This window comes from Manis pentadactyla, chromosome 8 (assembly GCF_030020395.1).
Source record: "Manis pentadactyla isolate mManPen7 chromosome 8, mManPen7.hap1, whole genome shotgun sequence".
Lineage (NCBI taxonomy): Eukaryota > Metazoa > Chordata > Mammalia > Pholidota > Manidae > Manis > Manis pentadactyla.
Genome location: NC_080026.1, coordinates 63,611,443 through 63,630,103, shown reverse-complemented (window position 1 = coordinate 63,630,103; position 18,661 = coordinate 63,611,443). Strand labels below are relative to the sequence as shown.

General features: G+C 41.4%; 1 protein-coding gene and 1 long non-coding RNA gene across 4 annotated transcripts in view; one reads left to right on the top strand and one right to left on the bottom strand.

Annotated features, from left to right (window-relative positions):
* LOC130684566 (uncharacterized) overlaps nucleotides 1-18,661 on the top strand; it is a 207,716-nt gene that overhangs the window by 187,463 nt on the left and 1,592 nt on the right. The window lies entirely within an intron of this gene.
* LOC130684562 (AN1-type zinc finger protein 4-like) overlaps nucleotides 15,221-18,661 on the bottom strand; it is an 87,316-nt gene continuing 83,875 nt past the window's right edge. For all 3 annotated transcript variants that reach the window (XM_057505819.1, XM_057505818.1, XM_057505820.1), the window contains exons 9-10: nucleotides 17,494-17,611; nucleotides 15,221-16,495 (exon numbers count right to left, since the gene is read on the bottom strand). In XM_057505819.1, the coding sequence (XP_057361802.1) occupies nucleotides 16,360-16,495; nucleotides 17,494-17,611 (254 nt within the window). In that variant the 3' untranslated portion in view covers nucleotides 15,221-16,359. The remainder of the gene's footprint in view (nucleotides 16,496-17,493; nucleotides 17,612-18,661) is intronic.

The window sequence follows — 18,661 nt, the reverse complement described above, 5'->3', positions numbered from 1 at the left end:
TCTCTCACTGGAGATAGATATCATGAGACTACATGTCAAGCCTATGTTACCCCCATCCCCATCCTTGCCCCATTCTTGAAAGCCTTAAAAGACAGAATCTTAAGCCCTTAAATGCACCTCTTCTTTGGGATTGCCCACACTCCCCTTTCTTCGAATGTGTACATTTTGCCTTAAATAAAGATTCTCTCTGCTCAACGTTTTGCACTTTGTCTCTGCATTCTTCCAGTGGTAAATGTCTGTAGCTCCAGGCCGAAGGGAGTTTCATCTCTGGGCAAGTTCACTCTGGATTTGATGAGACCAGACAATGAGAATGGAGCATTGTTGGTAAAAAGGGGCTATACCAAGCTTTATTCTCACAGTGGTAGGTGAGTGCTAGAATCCTATTTGCCTTCGGGGCAGTCTGTAAGTAGCAAGTCAGTCTCTGTCGGCCTCTGCTCCAGCCTCTACCTCAGGCGCTGCCTCCACTCCAGGCTCTGTCTCCACTTCAGGCCCTGCTCTCACCTCCAGCCTCTGCTCTCCTCCCAGTACCTGGCAGAGCTCTTTCTATAGCAACAGAGGCAATAATGGCAAGCATGCACCTGCACAGTACGCCAAGTATTACATCACTGCATGCACACAGTGGGCGAATAGGTTAGGATCAGGTGAGTATCCTAGCCATGGAACTTCCATTTCCCTAGAGCATCTTTGTTACTTTGTTATTTCATTCAACTTTCTAGACTTAAGCACAAGTCTTCACTCTCTCTCTGTTCTATTTGAGACAAGTAGGGAAGGGCTACTGAGATCTCTGATTTGGGCTTGCAAGCTCCCATCACCTGGGTGACCCAGACAGGACTGCAGCTGTACAGTCATGCTCTTTAGTAGCCAACTCGAAAATCTCCTTTCTTTCTTTGCCTTTGGGAAGTTCCCAGAACATAATCTCATCCCATCCAGTGTTCTGCAGCTCCCCCAAATCCTTAGGTGGTAGGGGCTCAGTCCCACACTGTGCAGATTCAAGCAGACACTGGATGCCAGGTGACTCTGGCTTCAGGAGTTGGCAAGGGATCTGCCCTATGCCAAGCAGGAGTTCAATGAGTGTCCTTCCCTCTGTTCTTCCTTGCTCTCTGCTGCCTGCTACCATTCACTACCACTCTCAATGAATTCCTTCCTCACCTATATTTGTCCAACGTGGCTGAGAATTCTTTCTCAAAGTCAAGAATCCTCCCCCTTCCAGGTTGGGGTCTCACCTGGTGCTCAAGGAGAGACCTCCCTAAAAGTAGCTGCCCAACAACACAACCAAAAGAATGGAACTCTCATTTAAGTCCAGGGCTGTGAAAATAAAAAGAAACCTCACCAAAATTGAGTTGTGAGGCCAGAAGGGGGAGCTCTCCTGTACTACTTGACTGTCAATTACAGGAAGAATTGTCAATACAGATCCCAACAGGATAGTCAACAGGAAAGTATCATCAAATACAGTCCCCCACCAGGAAAAGATGTACATTGTGTCTCCTGTAAGAATTGACTACCCCAGCAACACAGTCAGTGAGAAACCTTCACTCTGAACACTTATTTCCTCCAATGGATTTTCCAAAACAACCCCGTTTCCTCTGCCCCTCAGGGTTCTTCTAGCTGGTCTAAGAATTCAATTGACATGAGACAGATTAACAGGAAAAAACCCCGAAAGTTAAATTATTTTATGTACAGAGAAGCCACAGACATGGGTTCCAAAGACAGAGGGAATGAAGTGCATACGTCATCCTGAACCAAGTAGAAGTGGGTAGGGGTCTGAGACGTAAAAGGAAAAGGGAAGCAATTCACAGGAATATGAAAAGAATAAGTGATAAATAAATGTTTGATGGGGCACACAGAAACAATGCTGTCCCCCCCACTCACACACACATGGTAATTTTAACAGACAGTCCCATCCCTCCCAGTCTAACCACACCTAGTTTACTATAATATAGTTATCTATGGTGATAGCTCTCCTGGAGCAGTACCTCCATCTAAACTCTTTTTATGGAGTTGGGGGAGGGGAGGTCAACGTGCCCTCCTGAGCTTCCGGCTCAAAATAATCTATATGTCATAGTGGCACATCCTGGGGCAGCCTGCCCTTGGTCCCTACACCCTCCCAACTTCCTCCTCCTTCTCCATAAAATAATGTTCCTCTCCTTTGTTTGCTGGACTAGCCTATGTTTTTTGCTGTAGCTTGCTTGTCTGGAATTGCAATTTTCTGCTGTAAGATAAATTCTAAAATGTAAGATAAATTCCAACTGAAATAAGCAGGCGACAAGAGGCAACAAAGGGCCAGGCAGTTTATTTGAGCACAATTCCTGGGTGATGTTCCTGGGTCTGGGTATCACAGGCTGGGGAAGTCACGCTCAGGATGGGAGGTGGGGAGTTTTTAAGAGAACAGGGAAGGGAGGGGGAAGTGGACCGTACTAGGGGTATGTGGGGAATTTTTTATTGGCTCAGGGTAGGGTGATGGACAGCCAGTGGTTTCCTCCTTCTGGATGGAGGGGTTCTGCATCCGGGTTTGTTGGCACGTCATGGGACTGGAATCCAGGACGAGCTGTTCGTTCCTTCCCCATACGGCACAGAGCTACTTGGTGCTGTCTCTGCTCTGCCTGCATTGTCCTTGCCCTTCTCCCTCCAGTGCCTCCAGCCTTACATCTGCTATTCCTGAATAAATCCATTTTTACTGGTACAGGTTTTTATAGGTACAGTTTGACAGGGTGGGAGGAGAATAAATCAAGAATTTTATTTCAGACATGCTAAATTTGACTTGTCAATTAAACGTCCAAATGGAGATACATACTTACCAACTGGAAAGAAGACCCTGGGATTTCAAGGAGTGATGTAAATTGATTGGTCAATGGTATTTAAAGCCACAGGATTGAATGAGATCACACAGAGTGTAACTTTCATACCTTCTGACTTCAACCCAGAATCCAAAATACATTTTCGACATTGACCAAGTACATAACTTAAAAGTTTCAAGGAGCAAATTTACCCTTCCTATATGTAACACACTATTTCCTTTCCCTTTGACTTCTTTGGCTTTATTCTATTTTTTAAAACTTCTGCTCCCAACTCAATTGATTTTTTTAAAGCTGAATAATGGTTGTGGCCTACAGTGTGAGAATCACTGACAGTCACTGACCTATAGGATATTATGTAATTATAGGGGGAAAAAAGAGATCTCAAGGCTAGTCATGTGGCACTTTAGAGATAAGAAGACTAGCAAAGGAAACTTAGTGGAAGCAGCCAAAGGAAGAAGAGAAACAAAACAGAGGCATCCTAAAGGCTAAGTGAGGAAAATGCTTCAGGGAGAAGGAAGTACCTAAAGGAGCATCTTTGACCATTGAGAGGTTGAATGAAATGAAGATGGCCCTTTGGATTTCTGGCGAGCCAGTTGAAAGCTTAAGAGCTTAAAATGGTGGGGAAACAAAGACCAGATTGTAGAGATAATTAAGGGTGACAGCAAGGAGGTACTACATTTCCTTTTGATGCCGGGGTTCTTGCTCATGAAGCCAAAGAATGAGCTTCACAAACACTCAAAGTAGGAGAGCAAGATACAAGCTTTTATTTAGAAATAAAGTGAGAGGGAAGAACTCCTGGCTCATGCCAGGAGGGGACAAGAGAGCCCATAGTGGTGCCTTGTCTAGGGGGTTTTATAGGCAGTTTAGGATTTTTCGAGAACATGAAAAAAACTTAGGGGTGTGGACTTGCATCACCTGCCCTGTCCTCAAGGTGGGCTGGGTCTTAGTCTGATTGCTAGGGCTAACAGTGGAGTCATGGGTTATGCTGATGCCCTTGCAGAACACTCAAACATTCCAGGCCAAGTTGCTTCTGGCTTTTTGACCTTTAACTGATCTCACTGAAGATGTCTATATTCTTAGGTATCTTTCCCTAGAGAATTAGTGTGACCTTGACTTTGCATAATGCTTAGCACAGAGTTTCAATAGAGATTTCTTTGCCCATTGTTACATTGCTCTGAGTGTAAATATTCCACCTTGCTTTTCCTGGAGGCCCTCACCCTACTCTGACTGCACCCATGGTCCCTGTCTCACTTTTGCCTCAAAGAGGAGAGGGGAATGGAGGTTAAAGTTTTTTAAGATTTATGCACTAATAGAAATGGTTCAGTGAGGAAATATCGATGCAGATGTGTGACAACTGTAGGAAGGAAACCCTTCCTGAAGGGTCATCCACAGATAGGCAAACAAAGGTGGTGGGCAGGCACAGATACAGATTTCTTGGTAGATTTGTTGTTTGATGCATGTAAAATTTCTTATCTGATTATCCATAGTTTAATAAAAATAAGCTGGTGGCTTGAGGAGAGGGGGTGAAAATCGTCCAGGGGAGTTCACATCCAAGTCCCAGCTCTGTGACTCCCACATGGATGGATGATCGCTGTACCTCTCTGTCTCCTGACTTCCAGCCCTCTTTTTTCTACACAACCACCAGAGTGATTTTTCAAAACAAGTCCAATTGTTGGGAAAGCGTTGTGTATTTTCCTCGGTCCTTATCCCCACTGAGACAAAGAATTGAAGGGCAGAAACACAGTAGTGAAGCAGAGTAAAAGTTTTATTTAAAGTTACTTAAAGAGAGAAAAAGTGCAGCAGGCAACCTCAGCAAGGAGAGGCACCCTGAAAGGTTGGAGAGAGAAAATTTAAGATTAAAAGGTTGCACACTTAGAAAGTGTGGGTGACCTCAGAGAGAGAAGCGCCCCCTGAAAGGTTGAAAAGAGAGAGTTTAAAGTTAAAAGATTACGCACTTAGAAAGTGTGGGCGCCTCAAAGAGGAGCACCCTGAAAGGTTGGGGGTTCCCCCTTTTCAGAATTGTTTAGGAATGTAACTGAGGACTGGGGGTGCAGACTTGTTAAGTGGTATGGGTAAAATGGTAACATTTCCAGAATATCTCGCCTGGCTTTGGTACATTTGCATATCAACAGGCGTTCAGAGGTGAAGAGAAGTATGGCTTTAGTGCATTTGCATCTTTCCTCAGGGGTGGAGAAGTTCATCTCCATATCACTGGGTGATTACCTGGGCAACACAGGGCTTATCTGTACCTGAGAGGTGAGGGGGAGGGCTGGTGTTGTAGCTGCTTGAGCAGGAGAGAGAGATGGGCAAGACTGCAGTTTTGTAAGCAATAAACGGGTTTTAAACTTTATTTCTCCCTTTGACTGATTTTGGTTTTTAGAGGTATTTTGCCCCGGGATTTCCTTTCCCCAGACTTACAAGTGGTCTTTGAATACTTAGAATTAACTTAATACAAGGAACTTCCTGCTCTGATTTCTCCCTGGGATATGGGTGTCTTGGTCTGGGAGCATATCAGACTGCCTGCCCAGCCCCCAAGGTGGGTTGAGTTATTGTCTGTTTGCTAAAGAGTAAGTTAAGAATCTTACATTTTTAACTTCATGGGTATTAAAATACAAACTTTAAGATGGAATCCTTCCTGCCTTTCACCATGTTGTTTATGGCTGGGCCTGCATGCTAAAATAGTTGTGTAGGTTACAAACTACCTAATTAGGGCTGAAAGGATGAGAAAAAAGCATATAGGTAAAGGCAAAAAAATAAGCTGGGCCTGCATAATTAACACAATAAAGAAATAGGCTATGCTGAGGTACCCTCCTTTATCTGGGGAATAGTCAAACATTCCAGGCCAAGTTGCTCCTGGCTTTTTGAGCTTTAATTGATTAATTTTGGGTCTTCTTAGTGGACTTTCTGGCCTTTTTCTCTGTCCACCCCACTCATATCTATTTTTCTGCCTAATACAATTATGTCAGCCCCTGTAGGGAAAATGGAAGTTCCATGACTAGGATCGTCACCTGATACCCATTGTGTACATGCAATGATGTAATACTTAGCCAACTGTACAGGCGTATGCTTGCATACCTGTTGGCAATAAGCTAATACTGCTGGTATGACTATAAAAGAGATCCCCTGGTGGAAGAGCAGAGCCTAGAGAAGAGAGCAGAAGCTGGGCGCAGAGGCAGAGCCTGGAATAGAGGCAGCGCCTGGGGCAGAGACTGGAGCTGAGGCAGAGACTGAGACAGGCCTGCCGCATGCAGAGGCAGATGTGATTCTAGCACTTGGCCTGCCACCATGAGAATAAAGCTTAGTATGAGCCGCTTTTTACCCAAATATTTGTTGTCATTGTGGGGTAAATTGCATTATTTTCAGAGTCTCCTGCCTGGCCTTTGCCCTTTTACATATACTGCTGCAGTTTCTCACAGCATCCAGGGCAAGAGGTGGGGAGAGACTGTTCTCTCTTCCCCTCTGTTGCATAATTGGTTTGGCACCTGTCAGTCACCAGGGATCCATCCACAGAGTTTCTCCGGGAAGGGGCTGGCAGAGAGGTGAGCCCACTTGCTGCCTGCAGAGTTGTAGAGTGAGAGCAGCAGCCAGAGGGTCCTAGTGGAGCCAGGCCTTCTGGTGAGCAATAAAAGGTTTTCTCCCAACCTGGCCTTTCCCCAGACTGATTTCGGTTACACCAGTTTATTTGCCCACCCCTGGTGGGAATATGTTTCCCCCCGCAGCCACAATCATTTTTCCATCTGACTTACCTGGGGCTGAAACCCTCAGGTGAGACAACCCCCAATATTTTCCCAATGCAGAAGAAAATCCAAAGTTCTTGCCTATGAAGTCAGCCATGATGTAGCCCCTTATTGCTTATGGTCCCCTCACTTGTGCAGCAATCCAGACTTTAGTGGCCCCAAGATGTGCCACTTTCGCATGCAGATTATTTTGAGGTGAAAACCATCAAGGCCCAAAAGACTAAGGAAAATACTTTGACCACCATCCCCACCCCTCCCCCCAACTTCAGAAAAAGGGATTTAGATAAAGGAACTGCTTCTGGAGGAGGGCTATCACCACAGATAGCTATATTATAATATAAACTAGGGATGATAGATAGGAAGGAATGTGACAGAGCATTTGGTTAAATTTTCCTCTCTGCCCCAATTGATTCTGTGTAGCCCATCATGTTTTTTTAATCAAACATTTATTCTTTTCATATTCCTGTGAATTGCTTCCCTTTTCCTATTAAGTCTCAGATTCCTGCTCCCTTCTCAGTTCAGGCTGACCTATGTACCTCATTCTCCCTGTCTTTGGAACCCACGTCTATGGCTCCCCCATACATATATAACCAACTTTGGGTTTTCTTTATCTGTCTCACATCAATTTGATTCTTAGATCAGCTAGGAAAACTTGGAGGGGTAGAAGAAGTTTCTTCCTCCCTGTTAGGCTGGAGGAAGGAAAAACAAGGACATGCAAACAGAACAGAGAGATACCATGAAAGGAGAACAGAACAGACCCCAAGGTCTGTGCCTTATATGGAATTCCATCCTTCTGATGTGCCAACTAAGACATGGATGTCAGCCTCCTCCCTCTTGGAAGGAAAAAAGTTTCTAGTTGTGTATTATGTCACCTTTAGCCAATCATACCTCTTCACGCCCCCTAGGATAGCTTGCCCACTCCCCCCCTCTTAATCCCTTATAAGCCCCCACCTCCCTGACGGGGTGTGACCTCTCCGGCCTGTAATACCCAGACCGCAGAACATTACCCGGGAGTTGCACTCAAATAAACTGCCTGGCCCTTTGTTGCCTCTCATTGCCTGCTTATTTTGGCTAGAATTTATCTTCCATTTGATGCCAAAACCCGGGAAGGAGTGTGAGCACGGGGCCCAGACCGGCCATCAGCAGCCCTGCTCCCTCCTTCCCCAACCCAGGACCTCTGCTCTCCACTGCATGGACTATTTTCCCATGAATCCCTCAGTTTCCCCCGGTCTGTTTCCTTCCCTAACTCCATTTCACCTGGTCCATTAGAAATCGTAGCTACATCCAGGTTGGGGCATCCGGCCCCTTGGGCATCCGGCCCACCCTCTATGGGCATCCGGCCCACCCCTGGCCCTGCGGTGTGGGAGACGTCCCTCACCCAGGCTCCCAGGCCGTCTCCCCTGACTTGGTGCACTTGGCATGCTGGGTGCTCCTCTCAGCGGGATTAGTTGGGGAGTGACACAGATATGGGGAACCAGCCCTCAAAAGCAGAGCCTCAAACCCCACTGTGGTGTCTCATTTCTAATTTGGCTACTCTATATTTGTCCCGAGAAGTTCACAAATGGAAGCTAGTCTTTCTTTGCTCTGAGGCCAGGCCTCAGTATCCCTTGGACAACCGATCTCACTGGCCCCCTGAGGGAACTTTCGATTTTGGCCTCCTCACCGACTTAAGTAATTATTGCCGCTAGAGCGGAGAGTAGAGTGAAATCCCATATGTGCAGGCCTTTTGGACTTAGCGCTCCCGCCCAGACCTTTATGTTAAGTGTTCAATGACTCAGGTTCTCCTGGCCCGATCTCCAGTTAAAGATTGTCAGCCTCTTACTCTGCCCAGTCCTTCTTCCTTTTCAGATCTGCCAGAGGACCTTAGTCTCCCACCTCCCTCAGCTCGCTACCCCCACCCCTCTCCGCCACCATCTTTAAGTTCTTTGTCTTCACGTGTCGCCGCCATCTTAAAGTCCTACATTCTCAACCACGCTGCCTTCCTGCTCCTCTCCTATTTCGGTGGCTGCACCAGCCCCTCCCCCTCTCCTTCCGCCTTCACCGCCCTCTTCCCCCACCGGAACATGCTCCTCCCACCCTCTGGTTCTGGAAGCCACGGACAAAAAGCTAAAAAGAAAGAAAGCAATTAAATATCAGTAACTCAAATCTTTATATCAGTTTGTCAGTCTGTGTATATATTTTTATATGAAAAGTGTTGCTAACTGTAGTCATTATGTCTCAATTTGTAAGTTTGTGTGTCTAAGTGTGCAAATGAAAAGTATTTTCCTACCTCCGGATGGTATTAATAAAAATTGATTTAAAAACAAGCGCTTGTGAAAATTGGGCATTCTAAAACTTCCAGAAAATCTGATAAAAAATGTTAAGCATTAATGCTAATTTGGGTTTGGCTGAGGCGGGCATGTCCTTGTGGTTATCAACTGCCTAAGTTTACCTAAGGTCATTTAAGTTGATGTTATCTGCAAAATCTTTTAAGAATAAAATGCTTAAAGGCTTGGCTTTGTCTAATATTCAGTAAAGGTCTTGTAAGTAATCTAGCATAGCTGTTATGAATGAGTGAACTAAATAAGTGCAGCAAGTGAACACCTTTTTAATTGTGTGTTACAGTGTGTATACCTACCCACAGCCTGAGAATCTTTGTGGTAACCTAAAACCTTAAAGTTTTGCTAAGTTAAGAAGATATACTTTGTGTTTAGTGAGAGATTGTGCTGTAAAGCTCATAGTTACAGAAATTATAAAATGTTCATAAATTTGTCAATCTAAAGAATGCTAGTGTAACAGTTTATAATAGCCTGCTTCTCAGTGTTCACTAAAAATTAAGGTACCTAATGGTTTTAAGTTCTAATTAAAACTACTTAAAATAATAAAGAAAACATTTCTGCATGCTAAAGAATGTGTCTTTTGATAAGAGAAAGTAACTTTGTTTAAAGTACAGCTGTTTTTACAGAGAGAACTCTAAATGAAAAAAGAAGGGTATACAAAGTTTGTAGAAGAATTTAATATGGTCGTACTATGCATAAAGTTAAAGCAAATGAGTCTCGGTATCAAGTACACAGCAAAATTAGAATTTTGTTTTCAGTTAAAAAGGACAAAGTTTTCTTAACTGTTAGTCTGCTCTTAATATTGAAAGATTGCAATGGGTTCTCTAATTGTTTAATCAAAGCAGTTTCTCATGCTTGAAGTCTCAGTGAGTTGTCGGAGTAGTTAAGAAAATGAGATCTTAATATTAAAAGAACTAAAAGCTAAACTTTGCTAACAACTGTGTAACCTTCTTTATTTGCCTTTGAGGTACTTTGTTGTCATTCTAGTTAAATGGATAAGTATTGCTTCATGGCAACCTATAATCCTATTTAAGCAAGTGCCACAGAAACTTTCTTCTGACAACTTCCCAAAATCAAATTCAAAAAGGTACTTTTACCTCTAGTTAACTCTGATATTTTCCAGAGGGCCCCTGGAACATGTCAGAGGAACTTTTTCTCATTGGAGAAAATATTTGGCTAATTTGGCTTATTTATCTGATATATATTTACCTAGAAAGCCCTGTCAAAAAGAATGATGCTAAACTTTGTTACTGAATGTTTTGTGTTACAGAAATCCAAATTTCCTTATGACAACTGTCTTACAGTAAGCTCCCATCAGCTCTTTAACCATTGTCATTTGTAAGTCTTTTGTCATCTATACTCACTGTTTATTAATCCTAAACTAGAAAGAAACTAGATTTCAGCAGAACAGGTATTAGTTACATAGGATTAAGTAAACTAAGGAAGATGATTTTGTGGCTTTTTGTTTCAAATGTTGTTGATAATGTGTTTTAAGCTTTTTCTCTCAAGCTGACAACAGTTTAGTAAATGACTGCCTTTATAAGCAGAATTGAAACATTTATCTTTCTCTCTACATGATCTCTCCAGAATTTAAAAACTTTCAGTGACTATTTTTATATTGCATGGCAGTATGTTTATTTGCATAAGTTCAATAAGAACCTGCTTTCCTTGTAAGAGGACCAATTAAAAACACAGGTTATACTACCAAGGCTTTGACTAGAATGTCATACCTGAGAGACATGTGCATAAACTCAGATATGAACAGCTTTAAGGAACTAAGGTTGACTTAATAAAGCCAACAAAGCCCCTTAGAAGAACTGGCCTGGTACCTTGCTTACAGAGTTCCCAGCAGCCTTACCAGGTGAGTAAGGAAGGTCACTTCCTGGCAGGTGCAGAAACCTCATGTCTTGGGAACCTCAAGAAGAGAGGAATTCACCCAAATGTACAGGTACTGCAGGCACAACCTGATGGCAAGTCTGGCTGGGCTTTCTGGCCTCAAGAAGCTTTTAAAAGTCCAATCTGAAATTCCTTAGAAAAAGTTCCAGCAAAGCATATTTAAAAGAGCCTATGTAATCAATTGCTCTTCTTGCTGCACTTATGCAAATAATCAAGCCAACTGCTAATTATTTTCTTAATTTGGCTACTTCTAATAAAAATGAGGGTGATTTTAGAGAAAAGTATCATTTCAATAATGCAGTCTTATCTATACTAAATCCTAATACTAGTCATTGAGATGTAAACTTGATCCAGAATTCCAGTCCCCCATAATGGCCTGGCTAATACCCCTACTGGGCCCCTTAATAACAGTTTGTGGTTTACTCTTAGTTGCCCCTTGTGTCCTCAGATTCCTCCAACAGCGGCTAACCCAGATGACCTGGGTCGCCACCAACCAGATGTTACTCCACTGTTACGCATCTCTTCCCACTGAACCCCCTCCTTTGGCCTAATACCAGCCTCAAACCCCCACCACGCCCCTTGTCAGCCTGAAGTAGCCAGATCAAGTCGTTGCCCATTATGACCAAAAGGCTGGAATGTTAGGCTGGAGGAAGGAAAAACAAGGACATGCGAACAGAACAGAGAGATACCATGAAAGGAGAACAGACCAGACCCCAAGGTCTGTGCCTTATATGGAAAGGGGACAGCTCTTCCTGAATTCCATCCCTCTGATGTGCCAACTAAGACCTGGATGTCAGCCTCCTCCCTCTTGGAAGAAAAAAAGTTTCTAGCTGTCTATTATGTCACCTTTAGCCAATCATACCTCTCCACGCCCCCTAGGATAGCTTGCCCACTCCTCCTCCTCCTAACCTCTTATAAGCCCCCACCTCCCTGACTGCGTGTGACTTCCCCAGCCTGTAATAGCCAAACCAGGGAACATCACCCAGGAATTGCGCTCAAATAAACTGCCTGGCCCTTTGTTGCCTCTCGTTGCCTGCTTATTTCGGTTAGAATTTATCTTACACTCCCTAACAAGGGGATAAAATGAATTCAAGGAGCTAGGTTAGGAATCTATTGGAATAGCTTAGCTGAAACCTATGGTGACATGGACCAGGGTAACTGCAGAGGCATGGGTGAATTTGAAATAACTACTGTAACAAAAAATAACTGACCACTGTGGACTAAGAATATGTCTCCTCCAAATTTACATGTTGAAGCCCTAATCCCCAGTGTGGCTGTATCTGGAGTAGAGAAGTAATTAAGATTAAACGAGGTGATAAGAATGGGGCCTTTGGTATCATAGGATTAATGTCTTTACAAAAAGAGACACCAAAGAGGTCCATGTCCACACACCCAGGAAAGGCCATGTGAGGACACAAGGAGAAGGCCAGGAAAGAGAGAGCTCACCAGAAACCTACTCTGCTGGAACTTGATGTGGGACTTTTAGTCTCCAGAAGTATAAAAAATTAATTTCTGTTATTTAAGCCATCCAGCCTGTGATATTTTGTTATGGCAGCATGAGCAGACTAATACACTAATAACTGGGAACTAAATATTGAGGTAATGTGTTACCATGCAAGATTCCTCATCTGTAATAATAGAGTGTCAAAAAATAATTTCTAAATATATTGGCGGGGCTGCCCATGCTGAAATTTTTACTTACTTTTTAGCCTTATATAATTTTTCTTAAACCATGTACTTTAATTTCATCTATGATTTTTAAAGTTTAACGTAGTTTTTAAAGAAAATTTAGGAACATTATACTATTTCCCAGATTCCATTCATATCTACATTTATGATTTTGTTGTATGTACCCTTTCTTGTCAATTTTCAGTCAACTTGTAACTTACATCAATTTTATTTCACTTTCAATTTAAGCTATTTATATCTCTATGATTCACATTAAAAATATGTAATTATTTAAAAATGTACCTCTATGTAAATCATCTTATCTCCTAGCAGTGGTAGAGGTATTACAGTAGGTAGTTACTAAGGTATGAGCTGCAGAAAAGGAGCAGTGCAAGCTGCTAACCTCTCTAGGTGGGTTCATACCCACTCTTTGCCTAAAACAAGAAGCCAGCCAGAGCTGGGAAATCCCCAGGTGGATGTCTGCACATGAGAACTGAGACAGGTTGGAGAACAATCTTGGCCCATTCTCATGAACATACTGCCAGGCAGCTGCGTCTGGGGAGGTTTCTCCCTGCACACTAGGTGCAACCTCAACGTAGACAGGGAAGGGTTCTTGATTCTGATCAGGAAAGAATTCACACACAGGCCAGGCAAGTGTAAATAAGGAAGGAATTCATTAAAGCAAGAGTAGTAGTGGATGGTGGCAGCCATGCAGTTAGTAGAGAGCAAGGAAGAACAGAGGGAAGAAAGAAAAGCTCACTGAACTCCTGCTCAGCATGAGGCCAGTCCCTTGCCAACTCCTGAAACTAGGGTCACCTGGCATCTGCTGTCTGCTTGAATCTGCACGGTTCAGGAACTAACCCCTACTACCCCAGGATTTGGGGGAGCTGCAGAGCACTGAATGGAGTGAGAGTATTATCTGGGAACTTCCTCAAAGCAAAGAAAGGAGATTTTCATGCAGGCTACTAAAGAGTATGACTGTACAGCCACAGTCCCATCCACTACGATGTGTTCTTTCATACACAATAATAGTAGTATTATACACAGCAGTAATAGTAATATAACTCCATTCAGGTTCCTGGACCCAATTCCAACGTGTGAATGTGGCAGGGGGGCTTCCTACACATACACTGAGCAATTGTCAAACACCAGCAGGATGTCGAGAACTCAACTAAATTCTGATGCCGTCTGCTCCAAGATAACACCCGATTCCCCAGGTTAAGGGCTCCAACCTACAAGACTGCCCTCCATCATCTACTCCAGACACCAGTTGCAAGCCCCAGGCTGTTTGTTACCTGTATTTCTGACCTATGGGCTACAGATTGGAGATTCCAAAGACCACCCCCTTAGTTTCAATGAATTTGCTAGTGGTTCACAGAACTCAGGAAAACACTTACGTTTACCAGTTTAATGAAGGATACTGTAAAGGATACAACAGCCAGATGAAGAAATACATAGAACAAGGTCCCAAATAATGGAGTTTCTACCCTTGTGGATCTTGGGGTCTGGCTTGGTGGCACAGGGAGGCATTCCAGTTCCCCAAGCACAGAAGCTCTCTCCAACTGATTAGCAGAATCCAAGAGAGTGATAAGCTCTTTTTTGAGGGCTTCATTACATAGGCATAATGGACTAAATCATTGGCCATTGGTTGATTCAACCTCCAGCCCTCACTCTTGGGTTGGGGTCCAAAGTTTCTCATTAACATGGCAAGACACCCATTTCACCTTTAAGACTCTGCAGTATTTCCAGGAATGTGGATGAGACCAAATATACCTGGGAAATATGAATTTGGTCATCTGAATAGCCAAATATGTATTTCTTATGACTCATTATATCATAGTCACCCAGGTTATGGGAACTTGTGAGCCCTAATTAGAGATCTTATAGCCCTTCCCTACCTGTCTGAAGTAGAACAGAGAGAAGACTAGTACTTAAGTTTAGAAAATTGAATGAACTAGCAAAGTAACAAAGACGCTTACCAGTAGGAAAAGGTCTCTCACAGAGACAAAATGCTGTAAGTTAGCAGCAGGGCTTTATTTAAGGCAAAGTACACACTTGAAGAAAGGGGAATGCAGGCAGCCTCAGAGAGGAGGCATGCTTAAAGGCTTAGGATTCTTGTTTTTTAAGGATTTTAAGGATGGGGTAAAGGGCCAAGGGAGCATAGCTTTGAATGTGGCCTCACAGTGTCCATCTCCAGTGAGGGACATTATGTCTTCAGGGATAGTCAGTCCTTTAAATATTCTGTATGATAATAAACTTAACATAAGGAATTTATTGATCCCGTTCTTCTCCAAGATAGTGATTACCCTCAGGCAGTGGGAACTTATCATGTAGGACTACTTGCCTGCCCTGCCTTAAAATAGGGTCAGTTGTTGGCTAACTACCATAAAGTATGTTAGGAATCTTACTTCCTAACTCCCTGGTTTTAATATTCATATTTATTTATAGAATAAACAGGTTTTGGTCCACTTTTTAGCAGCCTGTCCATGTAACAGAGTTCTTCTATTTTCAATGTCTAAAGCACATGCTGTCTTGATAAGAGGGAAAAACTGAACTACTCGACACAGATAAAAATATTTCTCATCAGCCTATATAGCTCCCCTAAAAGGTACATTAACACCTAATTGTGTCACTCCACTAACTTCTCACCTTTCCCTCTGTAAATGTATTTCTCCTTCTTGCTCAGAAGGAGCACCTTCAGATGTCTTTAGGAAAATGAAGGCATCTTTGTCCATTCAGTATTTAGTCTCCTACAGGAAGTAGCAGAAAGATAACCTAACTCTCCAGTTGGACCTTGCGTGGGGAAAGAAGCCCTGGATGGCACCTTCTGGTAACCCAACAGATCCCACCTGGGTTGGGCTACAGTTGCAGAGTCTACCTGGATTGCTGCCTGTTATTTACAAGGGTTCAGGATCAGATCTGGCTAAGTTCCCATGAAGCAAGTGGTCTCCCAAAAGTTTAGCTGCTTTATAGGTTATATCTGGGAAGCAGAGCACCTTTAATGCCCTAAAATAATACTTTTATACTGATGGTCATTTTTTCCAAGTAGAACAAATTACTGATTTAATTAAATGATTTTATAAAGAAGGTATATATAAAATAAAAATTATTGTAAATAATCAAATAATCAAACTCATAATGAATAAACATTTATTTGAATTTCTCCTGGAAATAGCACTCAACATATAAGAAAAATAAACCAAGCTGTAAGATTTTACTTTAAGTGTAGCCATTTTTTCAAGAAGTGTAAAGTTGGGCTCTGTATTTAATGGCAACAAGTGGGACAGCTTCTGTTTTAAAACTACCATTCAAAAAGTAGTATTTTAAGAAATATATACTATGATTAACATGCTGTGTTTTATAGAATGGATACATATCTGAATGTCAATCTGAATATGGAAGAAATATATGTGTTAAAACTACACAAGAAAACCAAATGCTCTTTTTTATAAAAAATAGCTTAAAATAAAAAGGAACTTGTTTTAGTAAACTCAATAATTTTTACATGGATTTTTTTAAAACTCTCACTTACCCTACTCCAGTAAAAAACAAAACAAAACAGGTAGATTTGAGTAGAGCTATTACTTGACAGATCATTTCAGTGCAGTGTGGAAGCTGGTCACACAGTTAATGTTAATTTCCTAAAGTACATCTTTTGAAGACTTGTCTAGTAAAATTGCAGTATCAAATATAACATAACACAAGACATGCAATAACAAAGCTAAATCATTATAAAGTTTTTCAAACTACTTTTAAAACTTTTGATTCACCAAAGAATAAAGATGTCAAATACAGTAGCATTCTCAGTCTCCAACATTATGCATCTTATACTTTTGTCATTTGGCAAGTCTTTTGGAGCCGAACAAAAACAATGCCGTCTAAACAGTATTTCTTCTGTCACTGTAATACAATTCTTCAGGCAGAACAGTAGGCACAGAGCAAGAATTAGATTTTTGGAAGTTTTGGTGCTTTTACCACAGGATTTGCTTCCTGTAAGTATCTCTTCCCTGCACTCTTGTAATCATAGATGCAGCCATGAGTTTCTGCATAGCGATGAGGTGCACAGAAGTTGTTTCCACATCTAAAGCACAAAAAAAGATTGTGTGAATAGTCATGTTTCTATTAGAGGCTCATCTCCAGGAGAGGTGAGCCTGACTGCAGGTAGTCCAAAAGGAGCCCTTTGGTCCTCGTTAGCAATTTCAGTGCCTTGCACTCATAAATAAGCACAGGAATCCCCCAGAAGAACAAGTTAACCACCCATGAACAGGAGAGTTTATAATAAAGAATTCATTATGGAATGAAACAGGATATAGACATTTATGAAGTAGTAAAATAGCAAAAAGTAGTAGTAAATATGTCCACCAATCTCTTACATCTAGTAAACCTCGGAGAACTCTCAATTTCTGAGAAATTGCCTCCTAAGAAATTTACATTATATAAAACCTAACTATGCCATGAAGGGTTTAAAAAATATTTCTAGCAACAAGATAAGTTATTTACATTTGAACAGAACATGCTCTAAAAAAACAGCTGATATTTTTAATGCCATGGCCTCGGCTTAAGGGCAGACACCAATCTTGAAACATATTAATCATATTAATCAATGCTAATGAAAAAAATAATTATAAGTAGAAAAAAATCATTGTTTTGTAAATATATTATTTATCTGTTTTGAAATAAAAGTGCACCATATGATTTTTTAAATTTATAGTACATTAACTTTAAATTTACTCCTTTTTTTGTTCAATCTGAAACAGAATCTTAGAGGAGGGTTCCTTCCAACCCATATTCAAACAAAAAACATGTATATCTAACATTAAACTAAAAGAAAGTACATTCTCCAGTTGGTTTCAATCTCCTAATTTAAAGGGCAGAGGAGGATCTCATGCGTTTGGAAATGCATGAGCTGCCGACAATTTGCTCTTCACACTAGCCAATTAGGAGTTCTATTCTAGGCTGCTATCTGAACAGCATCTTAACGATGTAATCAATACCCAACTTAAAGAGTGTCTTATACTGTGTTCCCAGGCGGAGGCACCACAAAGAAAGCATCTCAGCTTTTCCAGCTAGCCAACCTGCCTGCATTCGTAGCTAGTAGCCAGTCCAGTTTTCTTTCCACAAAGGAAACAATGCTTTGTCGTCTTCTTCTTTGTGTGAATGGGGGCTTTCACAGGCGGGAGGTGATGAGTACCTTCTCCTGTTTAGAAAAAGGACAGCTAGATTAATACAGACATAAAATTCTAAATGTGAAATACTATTAAGCAAAACACAAAATGCATTCCTGTCACTGCAAAATTCTATGCCATGAAAAATTTGGACTACTTTTTATCCAGAATTACTTACAAAATCTGCAAGTGAAGATGCAGTAGAACTTACATTTTTCGAGATGTGCTAGGTTTCTACTGACTGGGACTTACATTTTAATACTTTTTATACACACCAATACTTTTCTGATGATTTCTAAGGGCAATCAATAAAGTACTCCAACTTTGATAGAGGACCAAGAAAAATGTCTGGTTCAAAATCACAGTTATGAGGCCTCTGTGAAAAATCATAATATGTAATAAAATCACCTTGTTCTTTCCCACCAAGAAGGAGCATCAGTATCATAACACTAGTTTTTCATGATTACACCATAACAATTAATTAAACCATGAGCAAGTTATTTACCCTTTCAAAAATTCAATTTGTTTCTTTTTTAAGATAACAGAACATGTATTTTTTCTCCTAGGTTTCTAAGTATCAACTCAGTTTTCATGTGTAAAAATCATTCTGAAAGTTTTAAATTTTATAATTATATAAAATATCACGTTATCAATAGTGACTAACATGGTGCCCTATTCAATTTCACAGTGCTATACCTTTTCAAGAATATTTATTAAATTTGGTACTATTGTAACAACTTGACTTTTTAACTTAAAAATAAGAGAACATGTTATTTTATAAGAAATAACTAAATTTATTTCTTTAACTACTAAGTGAAAGGAATTTAGAACTGAGCAAAATTCCCACAAACCCCATTCATAAGTAGAGAAGCTCCAAGTCACTGTCCATTGTTACAATAACAATGCAAGTACTTGGTGGCACTCAAAGGCCAAGAAGCAAGAGGCAATGAAAGAAAACAAAACACAGGGAAGGAATGAGAAGAAAAATGGTAGAGTGTCAGTGGTACAAGTACCTATTCTCCACTACTGGAAAAGTTTGGGAGGCCTGGACTTACTGTTTATCTGGCAGGTATAAGTCTCTG